Source organism: Scyliorhinus torazame, chromosome 1 (genome assembly GCF_047496885.1).
Source record: "Scyliorhinus torazame isolate Kashiwa2021f chromosome 1, sScyTor2.1, whole genome shotgun sequence".
NCBI classification, from domain to species: Eukaryota; Metazoa; Chordata; class Chondrichthyes; order Carcharhiniformes; family Scyliorhinidae; genus Scyliorhinus; species Scyliorhinus torazame.
Genome location: NC_092707.1, coordinates 140,689,359 through 140,702,185, shown reverse-complemented (window position 1 = coordinate 140,702,185; position 12,827 = coordinate 140,689,359). Strand labels below are relative to the sequence as shown.

The 12,827-nt window shown below is 43.6% G+C and overlaps 1 protein-coding gene across 1 annotated transcript in view; it reads right to left on the bottom strand.

Moving 5' to 3' along the window:
* dnajc8 (DnaJ (Hsp40) homolog, subfamily C, member 8) overlaps positions 1-12,012 on the bottom strand; it is a 45,772-nt gene extending 33,760 nt beyond the window's left edge. The window contains exons 1-3 of the mRNA XM_072500919.1: positions 11,866-12,012; positions 3,602-3,703; positions 444-500 (exon numbers count right to left, since the gene is read on the bottom strand). Of these exons, the coding sequence (XP_072357020.1) occupies positions 444-500; positions 3,602-3,703; positions 11,866-11,955 (249 nt within the window). The 5' untranslated portion in view covers positions 11,956-12,012. The remainder of the gene's footprint in view (positions 1-443; positions 501-3,601; positions 3,704-11,865) is intronic.
* Positions 12,013-12,827: the final 815 nt, after the last annotated feature.

Below are 12,827 nucleotides of genomic sequence, written 5' to 3'. Positions count from 1 at the left end.
ACTGCCCAGGCCGAGAATGGAACCTGCATTCTTCTGATCCGAATGGATCAGTAGCACCTGGACTTTATCAAAGGGACCATCAGTTGGGTGGGAGGTGGTGGGGGTTGGAGTTGGTGGTGGGAGAGCACGGAGAACTTCATTGTCATTTCTATTAACTTGCCTTACTTTGTATGGTAAAAATTGAACCAACTGATGCCATGCAACATATTATTACAGACAATAACTGCAGAATTTTGGGTCTAACCAAGGCAAAATTTGGGGAAAAATGTATTCACTTAACAAGAATTCTCAACCAAAACAACATTTAGTTAACAAAATGTAATGTATGTAGATAAAAATTGTTCTGGAATTTTCAATTTTTATTCACTCACTTAAATGACATCGACTGTACCTAAGGTGTTTGCTACCTTAGCCTGTAGTATGGCAAACAGAGATGTGTCTACCTGTCTGAACCGCTTTTTCAGCTCTTCATCTGTTGCTTCAGGATCTATCTGCAATACCTGTGTAATAAAACATAATACTGCAACTACTATTTTGCACCATCAGGAAATTGCTACAACAGTTGTTAATCTAGCGATGTACTCCAAAAGCAAGCATGTTACAAATACTTCATTATTAATATTTACACATAACTTACAGAATGGATTTTAATGAATGAAATGAAGAAAGCTGTTTTGAATGGGCAAACAAAAGCAATCAGTCGCTTATTTCTAGATACATCTTAAAAACAAAAAGGAGAGTTTTCATTAGGTTGGAATTTGCTAAAATAGACCAAACCAGTGAAACGGGTGGAATTTTTAGCACCACTAATGGAGCACAAATTGATTTCCTGCAACTTTTTTTAAAATTACGTTGGAAATGGGTCCTGCCCATAAACTGGATGTCCCCAGTCTGAATTGATGAGCACTGAGTTTTCCCAATTGTACCCCTCTGTAACCCTTCAACCATGCTCTTCAGATGTTTGTTTTTCAAAAGGATGTGTTTTAGTGAACGTGTAAGCATTTTTAGAAATGAAGGTAAATATTAAAAAATATTTAATTAATTCAGAACTAACTATTGCACATAAATGGAACCAGTAAATGATTCAAAGACATTTTCAGTGATTTTTTTAAAAAATGAAGAGACATTGATTAAAATGTGTATTTTTGTGATAATTTACTTTTCAGCTGTAGTACCACCAGGCTATCACCCTTAAATATTAGCTTTTCTTTAAAAGCACAAGGGAAAAAAATAAACCCTTACATTGTACCTAATTGCACTGGTTCATGCAAGATTTAGTTTCTGATATGCAAATTAGTTTGAGCAGAGAATTGAACCATAACTTAAACTTTGGAAAACTGCTGCAATTTTAAATGAAATTGCACTGGGTTGCTAATTGCGTCACAGCAGAAACTCTACTACTTCATACAAACAATACAACTTGGATTTACATAGGGAATAGAAAAATTCCCCAAGACACTTCAGAGGCGTATATGTGTACAAATAAATTGATGCTGAGCCAAGGAGGAGACATTAGAACTGATCAAAAACATGCTCAAAGAGGTCGGCTTTGTTGAATGTCTTAAAGGAAGACAGAGAGGTGAAGATAATTCAAACGGTGAAAGCAGGGCCACCAACAAGTGGTGAAAATCAGAAGTAAACTACTGAGCCAAGGAGGAGACATTAGAACTGACCAAAAGCATGGTCAAAGAGGTTGGCTTTATTGAATGTCTTAAAGGAAGACAGAGAGGTGAAGTTAATTCCAATGGTGAAAGCATGGCCACCAACAAGTGGTGAAAACCAGAAATAAACTAAAGATCAGAATTGATGGAGTGTAAGAATTCAGAGGATTGTCGGTATCAATACTAGGCCAAACGTTTTCAACAAAGAGATAAACACATTTTAAAATTAAGTCGTTGCAAGACAGGAAACCCATCTACCCATCTTCACAGGGGTGAATCGATGAATGGGACAAGTTTGGTTAGAGGCAAAGCTTGAAATGCGCTAAAATTTATGCCGGGTGCACGGCAGCATTGGAATAGTCGAGTCCGGAAGCAATAACAGCATGGATGAGATTTGCGTCATTGGAGGGGCTGAGCAAGGGAAGGAGACAACAATGACGAAATTCATTATCGCCTCCAATGTGCCACTTCAGTCTTTGGTTGTCTGAGGAAAAGAGTATTTGAGGGCTACGATTTAATACCCGAGACCATGGTTTACCAGACAGCAGTCATCCCTATATGCTTCTGAAACCTGGACAACCTAAAGCAGGTACCTCAAAGCACTACAGACGTACCATCAGTGGTACTTTCGCAAAATTCCCTAAATGCAATGGCAGGAAAGACAGTCCAACAGCAGTGTTCTTTCCGAAGTCAATATGCCCAGCGTTGAGGCACTAATCACTGAAAACATATCCGCTTGGCAGCACGTGTCCCTCATATGCCTAATACCAGACGCCCGAAGCAATTGCACAACATGGAATTTTGTCGCAGAGGACAGCAAAAATGATTTTAGGATGTCCTCAAAGCGTCTTTGCAGAGGTCAAACATTCTTGTTGTCTCATGGGAGCCCCTTGCTTGTGATCGACCAAAATGGAGCAGGCCCATTCGGGAAGGCACTGAACACAGAGACTTTGTCAAGAACACACAGAGGTGAATTCAAGGAGAGCACACAAGCATCAAAACAACTAATCTACCCAACTCTTCTAAGCATTGCCTGTCCCACTTGTGGTAGAGTCTGGAAATCGGTCATTGGACTTACCAGCCATCTCAGAACCCATCGAGCCAGAGTAGAAGGAAATCATCCTCGGTCCCAAAGGACTGCCTAAGGAGAAGGGACTACCTACAGGGAATATAGTGGAGACGGAAGTAGGTGGATTTGGTGACAAGAGGTTATAGAGTCAAGAGCTCGGGTCAAATAGGAAGTTATGATCATGGGAATCTAGTTTAGCCTGGGATGTTGGTTAGGAAGTGGACTGGATTCTGGGACTAATGAAGAGAGTTTCTGACAGTATCCAAGTCAATGGTTTGGGACTTCCCAATATTTAAATGGAGGAATTTTATACTTACCCAGTTCTGGACTTTTAGCAAGCACGAGGCAGTGTAGCACGAGGCAGTAGAGGGTGTAAGGGAGGACATAGTGGGTGAGGTAGAGTTGGGTGCCATTGGAGTGCATGTGGAACCCAAAGCTGTGTTTTCAAATGATGTCGCCAAGGCACAGCATGTAGATGAGAAATAGGAAGTGGCCAAGGATTCCAGGGGTAATGGAATCAGGAAAGCGAAGCCATTGCAGGAAGCCTTGTGGCTACAATCAGATACACAGGAATGTAATCAGACAAGGGCAGTCCCACCAAGCTAGATAACAGTTCCAGTTAAGGGTCATATTGCATTCAAAATGTTAGTTCTGTTAGTCTCCACAAATGCTGCCAGACCCACTGAGCTCTTCCAGAACTTTCTGTTTTGAGAAGAGTGGTGTTGGAGGAGAAGAGTGTTGATGTCAGCAACCATGTCAACAGATGCAGCAATATTGAGAAGCATAAGCAAAAAAATAGTCACTTAGGATGTCAGGAATTCAGTCATACTTCAACTGCCAAACAAAATTATAAAGTTGGCAAGAGACCTACTTCAAATGGATTTAGATTGATGTAGGTGGATCCAGGTCTTGTCAATCTTTCAATTTGCTGTTTTGGGGTCAGAACAGAGTCCCTCTTTTCAATCTGCTTAACCTGCAAGAACAAAAAGATTGCTTTTACCAAATAGGATTTGTAAATTATTAATTTACTGATACATCATAAAACAAATTGACGACTAAGGAAGCCACCTTTGAAAATGTAGACCAACAAACTTACATTTATATAGCACTGTTAATGTGCTAAAACATCCCAAGGTGCTTCACAGGAAAGATACTAAACAAAGAGGCAAGACTGCAATAAAGGGCACGGAGAGGCGAGACTTCAGTAAAGATCGGAAAGAGGGAAGCTAGACTTCAATTAAGAACGGAGAGAGAGAGGCCTTAATACTGGATAGTACTATTGGAAAGTGTAAGGGTAGAATACTGAAACAGATAGTAAGCAACACCTAGAACTGACGTTGAGCCTACAAGGGAGAGAGCGAATTGGTAAGTGGGGTAGACAAGTTGCCTTTCTCCAATTTATAGCTACATTAAGTAGAATCCTAGCTTTTAAAAAAATAAATTACATATTTCTACTACTTGGAATAAATTTAATGTTGGGGTCTTTTAACTTAAAGTATGTCTGGGGATCCCAGTCCTGTTTTACACAGCCTGCAGTATGTGGGAATTCCTGGACACTCCATGCAGTCTGGATGACCACATTTGCAGGAAGATCCACCGGTATGACCAACTTGAAAGCTGTATTTCAGAACTCGAGTGCCGGCTGGAGACAGAGCGGTGCAGCCACGAGGCTGATACGTTCACGGATAGCACATTTTTAGACCTGGTCACCCCGCAGCTTCACGGAATGCGGTCAGGGAGGTAATGGGTGACCACCAGTCAGAAGAATGGCGAGGTGGGGGGGGCAAGATAGACAGGAAAGCCCAGAACACATCGCACTCAAGAACCATTTTTCTGTGTTGGAAAACAGTGAGTGACAGTTCCTCTGTGGAGTTTGCACATTATCCCTGTGTTTGCGTGCGTTTCGCTCCCACAACCCAAAGATGCAGGGTAGGTGGATTGGCCACACTAAACTGCCCCTGAATTGGTAAAAATTAATTGGGTACACTAAAAGAATTGAGAGAGCCTGGTAGCACATTGAAAAGCAGGACCTCAAAAGTAGTAATCTCTGGAATACTCCCAGTGCTACATGCTGTGAGTTTAGGAGTAGGAGGATAGAGCAGCTGAATGTGTGGCTGAAGAGATGGTGTAGGAGGGAGTGCTTTAGATTCCTGGTCACTGGGTCAGTTTCTGGGGTAGGTGGGACCATGTATATACAAGTCAACGGGTTGCAATTGAATTGGAAATGACTAATATCCTTGCGGTGAGGTTTGCTAGTGCTGTTGGGGTGGGGGGGATAGATTTCAAATAATTTGGCGGGGGGTGTGGGTCACAGTGCGGAAGTACAGTAGGGGGTCATGCAAAGCCAAATATAAAAGAAAAAAATCATGTCAGTATGGAAAGCAGAGCAAAGATAGATATGTTAAGGCTCAAGGGAATATGGTACGCTTGGATGGCATTAATTTTAGTGCGAAGTCTTACAGGTAAGGCCGATGAACTGAGGTAGTTGATTAACACATGGAAGTATGCTATTATTGCTATCACTGACGTGGTTGGGAGGGGGGGGGGGGGGGAGGGGGGCAGGACTGGCAGCTCAACATCTTCGAGCGACCCGAGGCGGGGTGGGGCGGTGTCACAATATCGATCAAAGAGTCAATTACTGCAGTGAGGAGAGATGATATCTTAGCAAGTTCCTCGACTAAGGCCATATGGGTGGAACTTAACAATAAGGGAGCAGTCACACTACTATCAGTGTACTATAGGCCCCCAAACAGTCAGAGAAAGATAGAAGAGCAGATACGTAGGCAAATCTCACAGAAGTACAAAATCAAAGGGTACTAAAAGTAGGTGATTTCAACTTCCCCAATATTAATTGAGATTGTCAGTGTGAAAGGCTTAGAGGGGACACAATTTTTAAAGTGCATCCAGGAGAGCTTTTTTGAGCCAGCATATAGAAAGTCCTACAAGAGAGGGAGCAGTACTTGACCTAATTTTAGGGAATGAAGCCAGGCAGGTGGTAGAAGTGAAAGTGACGTTCGATGATAGTGACTATAACTCAGTTAGATTTAAGGTAGTTATGGAAAAGGACAAAGATGGACCAGAAATAATGTTTCTAAAATCAGGGGAAAAGGCCAATTTCAATAGGATAAGACAGGATCGAGCCAAAGTGGACTGGGAGCAGCTACTTGTAGGAAAATCCTACATGAGAGCAGTGGGAGTCATTCAAAAATTAAATAGAGAGTGCAAAGCCGTCATGTTCCTGTAAAGTTAAAGGGTGGGACCAAAATGTCCAGAGAACCCTGGATGCCAAGGGAAACACAGGATTGGATCAATGAAAAAGGGAGGCTTATGGCAGATGCAGAGAGTTGAAAACAGTGAATGCCTAAGGAGCATAGAAAGCGCAGGGGCTACTTAAAAAAGAAATCAGGAGAATGAAGAGGGGGCATGAAAAACACTGGCAGAGAATAAAGAAGAAGCCCAAGGTATTTTATAAGTATATGAAGGGCAAGAGGGTAACCGGGGAATAAGTAGAGCCTATTAGGGACCAAAATGGCAACCTGCATGTGTGGAGCCAAATGACATAGGGGAGGTCTTAAATGGGTATTTTGCACTGTGTTCACCATGGAGAAGGACAATGTAGGTTTAGAAAGCAGGAAGGGGGCCGATGATATAACTGAACAGATTAGCACTGAAAGGGAGCAGCTCAGGTTTAAAAGTGGATAAATCCTCAGGCCCAGATGTCTCCCAGGTTGAGAGAGACAGGTGAGGAGATTGCAGGGGCTTGGACATTAATTTTCAAATCTTTTCTGGCCAGAGGACTGGAAGACAGCTAATGTGGTACAATAATTCAAGAAGGGAAGAACGGAGTAATTACAGGCCAGTGAGTCTAACATCAGTAATAGGGAAATTATTGAGGGAAAATTCTGAGGGACAAAATTAATATCCACTTGAAAAGGCAATGATTAATCAAGGATAGTCAGCATGGCTTTGTCATGGAGAGCTCCTGTCTAACAAATTTGTTTGAATTTTTTTTGAGGTGACTAGGTAGATGAGAACAGTGCAGTTGATATAGTCTATGTGGACTTCAGTAAGGCTTTTGACAAGGTCCCACATGGGAAACTGATCAAGGATCCAGGGCAATTTGGATCCAAAATTGGCTTTGTGGCAGGACGCAGATGGTGTTGGTCGAAGGATTTTCTTGTGACTGGAAGCCTATGTCCAGTGGTGTACTGCAGGGATTAAAAGACCATAAGAAATAGGAACAGGAGTAGGCCGTTCAGTCCCTAGAGCCTGCTCGGTCCCCTTGTGTTTGTAGTGTACATTAATGATCGAGACAGGAACGTGGGTGGTATGATCAGTAAGTTCACAGGTGACACAAAAATTGGTGGTATGGCAAATAGCGACGAGGAAAGCCTTAGATTACAGGGGATATAGATGGGCTGGTCAGATGGGCAGAACAGTGGCAAATGGAATTCAACCCTGAAAAGTGTGAAGTGATGCATTTTAGGAGGACTAACAAGGCAAGGGTTAATGAATGGTAGGACACTAGTAAGCACAAGAGGACCAGAGCCTTGGCGTGCATATTCATTGGTCCTTGAAGGTAGCCGGACAGGTAGATAAGGTGGTCAAGAAGGCATATGGGTTACTTGCCTTTGGAGCTGTATAAAACAATAGTTAGACCACAGCTAGAGTTTGTGTACAGTTCTGGTAGCCACATTATAGGGAGGATTGCACTAGAAAGGGCAGCACGGTGGCACAGTGGTTAGCACTCAAGCCTCACGGCGCGGAGGTCCCAGGTTCGATCTCAGCTCTGGGTCACAGTCCGTGTGGAGTTTGCACATTCTCCCCGTGTTTGTGTGGGTTTCGCCCCCACAACCCAAAGATGTGCAGGGTAGGTGGATTGGTGACAATAAATTGCCCCTTAATTGGAAAAAAAATTAATTGGGTACTCTAAATTTATTTTTTATAAAGTGGTTGCACTAGAAAGGGTGCCGAGAAGATTGACCAGAATGTTGCCTGGGCTGGTCCGTTTCAGCTACGACGAGAGGCTGGTTAGGCTGGGGCGGTTCTCCTTGGGGAGATTGAGGTGTACTGAATTATGAGGGACATAGATAGGGTAGATAGGAAGAAATCTTTCCCCTTAGTTGAGGAGCCAATAACCATGGGACATGGATTTAGGTTATGGGCAGGAGATTTAGAGGGGGTTTGAGGAAAGTCTTTTTCACCCAGAAGGTAGTGGGAATCTGGAACTCACTGCCTGAAACTGTGGTAGAGGGGGAACCCTCACAGCATTTGAGGACTGAGATAAGCACTTGAAACTGCAAGTGCTGTAAAAATGGGGTTAGAATAGATAAGTGCTAGATGGCTGGCACAGACATGATGGGCCAACAGCCCTCTTTCTGTGCTGGAACACTATATGGCTATTAATGTGCAAACAACCGTACTCGACACGAATGCAGAGCTGTCGACATAAGTTGATGCAGTTTTCCAAACCATGTAGCCAACAAATCATCTGATGTCTACGATGAGCGCCTCGTTATTCAGAATTTTAAAATCCCACCACTACCACCATGTCAATTTTGCTTCACCCATGTATTAGTATTACACAGAGTACTGACCATGCATACAAGATCAATCACCAGTTAACTATTGAGGGCTGGCTACATATTTAGATTTTCTCTGGACAAGTGCTCTCTTTAGATGGAAACACAGAGGGTAGAGGTCACATGGCAACCTACTGCATTCCCATTACAATATTGTGCATTAAAAACATAGTCACACCTCCTAATGGAATCCTACAACAAGAGCCATGCTTTTATCAGTTGCATTGTACACCAATTCTGAACCCACTCCTCAGTAGGAAAAAAATCAGAAGTGGGACCATTTTGATTTTTTTGTATCTGATATAGTGCGACGAATATAGGAACATAGGAATTAGGAGCAATTCAGTCCTTTGAGCCTGCTCCGCCATTCAATTAGATCATTGCTGATCTCTTCTTGGTCTCAAATCCACCTCCCACCTGTTGCCCATATCGCTTTAACCTGTTTTTATAAAAAATATATCTATCGGTCTTGAAACCATTTAACGACTCAGACTCCACCGCACTATGGGGCAGCGAGTTCCACAAATTCACCACCCTCTGCGAGAAGTATTTCCTCCTCATCTCACTTCTAAATCTACCGTCTCTCAACCTATATCGTGACCTCTCTTTCTAGATTACCCCACAAGGGGGACATTTGGTCTACATTCACTTTATCACTCATTTAGTATTCTGTACAGCTTGATCAGATCCCCTCTCATCCTTCTAAACTTCAGCGAGTACAAGCCCAAACTGTTCAATCTCTCCTCATAGTCAACCCCACCCTTTCATCCCAGGAATCAATCTAAAGATCCCTTTTTCGTTCCATATGGAGCAAGGACAGCCATCACTGGACCCCATAATCCTAAAGTATCTGTTTGACTAAAAGGACATTACGCAGTGCCTGCATTTAAAAATAACTGTTGGCATTACAGAGGTCAGGGTTTGTAAAGGGAGAAACAAAATGCTGCCCTACTGATGGCTCAAATAAAACAATTCCTTTTTACTCTTGAAATATCAAGATCACTGGACTAATACCAAATGTGCCAAAATGTTCTGCATCGTGCACATATTTTAGATAGTTAACTGCAGACAACAGCCAGTCAAAATCTAAACTGGAGTGAATAAAAACTTGTTACTTAATCATTGACATTTGCCAAGCTTCTTGAACAGCTTGTCAAAGCACTATTTGTGACCAGCCTAACATTCCAACACCCAGGTGGTTAAAAACCAAGTAGGTCCAATTTTGCCACAAATTAGAACATTTGAACAAGTCTTACAGTCAGAATACCATCTGGTTGGGGAAAGGTGTTTACAAATTTAAGTTGAAAATACATAACACTCATTCCAATGTTCACATAGGGGAAACCCCTGGTGAATAAAACTCTAAATCAACAAGAGATTTTTGTATAAATACTACAATGTGTGTTCCACTCACTAAATTCTATGACCCAAAAGTTGGATTTTCTTCTTCAATAGCACCATGCCAGCCTCACAAGAATCAGTAGGCTCACTTACTGTAGGTGTCAGGTAGTACATAATAAATGCTGATCAATTTCACAAAAGGAAACTGAACGATTGTGTTTAACTGACAACTGTCCTGATATTCAGAACAGATGTGTATTGATCCATCAACTGATGAAATCGCCTATGAAAGGTTCTAATTTTAAACGGACTGCTGTAATTGCTTCCACAAGAATGAAAGCTGTTCAAAATAAGTCCGTGATTGTGAGCCTCAAGGGCATGTTGAGAATGTGATAAGGTGTTACATAAATGCAACATTTTATTATTGTAGGTGGATGCATGGGAATCTGCAAGACGTTAAATGCAAATAGGTCAGCCATTGCAAGTGCAATCAACTGTGCTGGTAGGAATCCTGCCTTCCGGTAGAAATCAGAGCTTCCAATTATAATTACAAAGAAATGGCTGTTTTGTTCTCAACAGGAGCTGCTATCCCTAGAGTATAGCCAGCATTTTCTATTATTTCAGATTTCCAGCAGCCAAAGTACTTTGCTTCTGTCATTTATAAGATTCATAAGAGCTTTCAAATATATTCTGGAGACTTCAACTCGTCAGATAGATATCAATGTGCTGTATTTGCCATTTTGCTGCTTTGCTAAAGCTACAAATCAGAAGGAGGTGGATTCAAGACTCACTCCAGGACTTAACCAACAGCCATACAATGCAGTGTAGGAACACCACAGTGCACACTATCAGTGCAGGAAAACCACATTTGTCAAACATTCCTTTTTAAATCACCCATTGAGTCTACCCAACTCATGGAGTTGCGGAAAAACATCATTTATAGAGCACTTTTCACAATTACTGGACTTTTCTCCCAAGTACTCGTGAAGTGTCATAAAATGTAAAAAAAAAATGGCAGTTTGCACACATTTCCACAGCGAGCAATGTGACGACCAAATCACCAGGGACACTTGCTCTTCTTCAAAATTGGGGGTTGGGATAAAATCACCTACATCCACTTGAGTGGGCAGACAGACGACCTGGGTTAAATGTATGATCTTTTTTTTTTAAAATTAGTGTACACAATTCATTTTTTCCAATTAAGGGGCAATTTAGAGTGGCCAATCCACCTACCCAGGTTTGATTCCCTGTTGGGTCACTGTCTGTGCGGAGTCTGCACGTTCTCCCCCTGTCTGCCTGGGTTTCCTCCGGGTGTTCTGGTTACCACCCACAGTCCAAAGACATGCAGGTTAGGTGTATAGGCCATGATAAATTGCCCTTAGTGACCAAAAAATATTAGGAGGGATTATTGGGTTACGGGGATAGGGTAGAAGTGAAGGCTTAAGTGGGTCGGTGCAACTCGATGGGTGGAATGGCCTCCTTCTGAATGTTCTATGTTCTACATACCCTGCACATCTTTGGGTTGTGGGGACGAAACCCACGCAAACAGGGAAAATGTGCAAACTCCACACAGACAGTGACCCAGAGTCGGGATCGAACCTGGGACCGCGGCGCCGTGAGGCAGCAATGTTAACCACAGCACCACCATGCTACCATTACATGTCAGATCTGAAATACCACCCCAACTGACAGTGCAGCACTCCCTCAGTACTGTACTGGGAGTGTCAGCCCTCATTTTTGTGTGTGCATGCGGAGTCAGAATCGAACACAAAATCTGCGACCTCAAGAGAAAAGGTTTATTCTCTGATCCACAGCTGCTGCATTGCTCACTACATTATTTAAAAAAAGATTAGTCCATCAAATTGCATTTAAAAGTGGCAGCAGGTGAAATAAAAGCCATGCAGTGACTGGGCAGGGTAAAGGGCAGAGGGTTTGCTCCCTCGCCCTCCACCCCACTACAAACCAGAGCCTTTAGGCTGCAAAAACAGAAAACACTGGAAAACCTCAGCAGGTCTGACAGCATCTATGGAGAGGGAATGGAGCTAACGTTGAGTCTGGGTGACCTATAGGCCTCAGGCTGCAGCCGCCGTTTCCTAAAGAGGGAGAGGGGAAGGGAATAGAGAGACACAGAGACCGCTTGGCGCCCAAGAGATGGGATCCGTCCTCCTCCCCCCCACCCCGCTTCCCCTTTCGCCGGGCCGGCTGCCTTTACCTCGGTGAGAAAGAGTTTAAAAGCCTCCTCTCCGCCGGAATCCACCCCGGGGGCCAGGCTGGCCGACACCGCTCCGCTCTGAGTCGCCATTTTGCTCCCCGCCCCCCACAGCCGGGGACCCGGCGCGGCCGCCACGTGACCTGCTGCGCTGCCGCCGCCCTGCAGGTGGCGCCGGTGGGCGCTGCTGCTCGGATGATTGACAGGAGGCCAAGAGCAGGGCTTCCTGCTGCCTTTATCCCTGACATCCACCACCAGTTTTTAATCTCACTTAGCAAAGAAAATGCACGGGGCCCAATGGAAATGAATGTCGCCTTAAGCTCAGACGACTCCCTATCAACAATTTATCAAACTTTAGTGGCCCCAGAGGAGTCTAAAAGGAGAGGCGTAAAGAAACTTATTCTATTGCAAAGCAAACTATTTAGACAGTACACACCAAGTCCCAGCTGGGACTATATTCATGCTGGGCTCCCATCTGGGCCGACTTTCATGACAGAGTCCATTACTCCCGCTGAAGAGCCCCCACCCCGGCACCGGAGCACAGTGGTTAGCACAGTTGCTTCACAGCTCCAGGTCCCAGGTTCGATTCCCGGCTTGGGTCAATGTCTCTGAGGAGTCTGCACATTCTCCCTGTGTCTGCGTGGGCTTCCTCCCACAGTCCAAAGATGTGCAGGTTAGGTGGATTGGCCATGCTAAATTGCCCTTAGTGTCCAAAAAAAACGGTTAGGTGGGGATAGGGTGGAGGTGTGGCCTTGGTTGGGGTGCTCTTTCCAAGGGCTCGATGGGCCAAATGGCCTACATCTGCACTGTAAATTCTATGAAACAAAAAGCTTGTATTCAACGAGGCTGACGGGGAGGCTAATTGGTGTCATGATATTCAAACATACATCATAACACATACATAATGATAGACAGACCAACGGACCAATTCGCACACATAACACGACAGCCAATCACAGACAAGA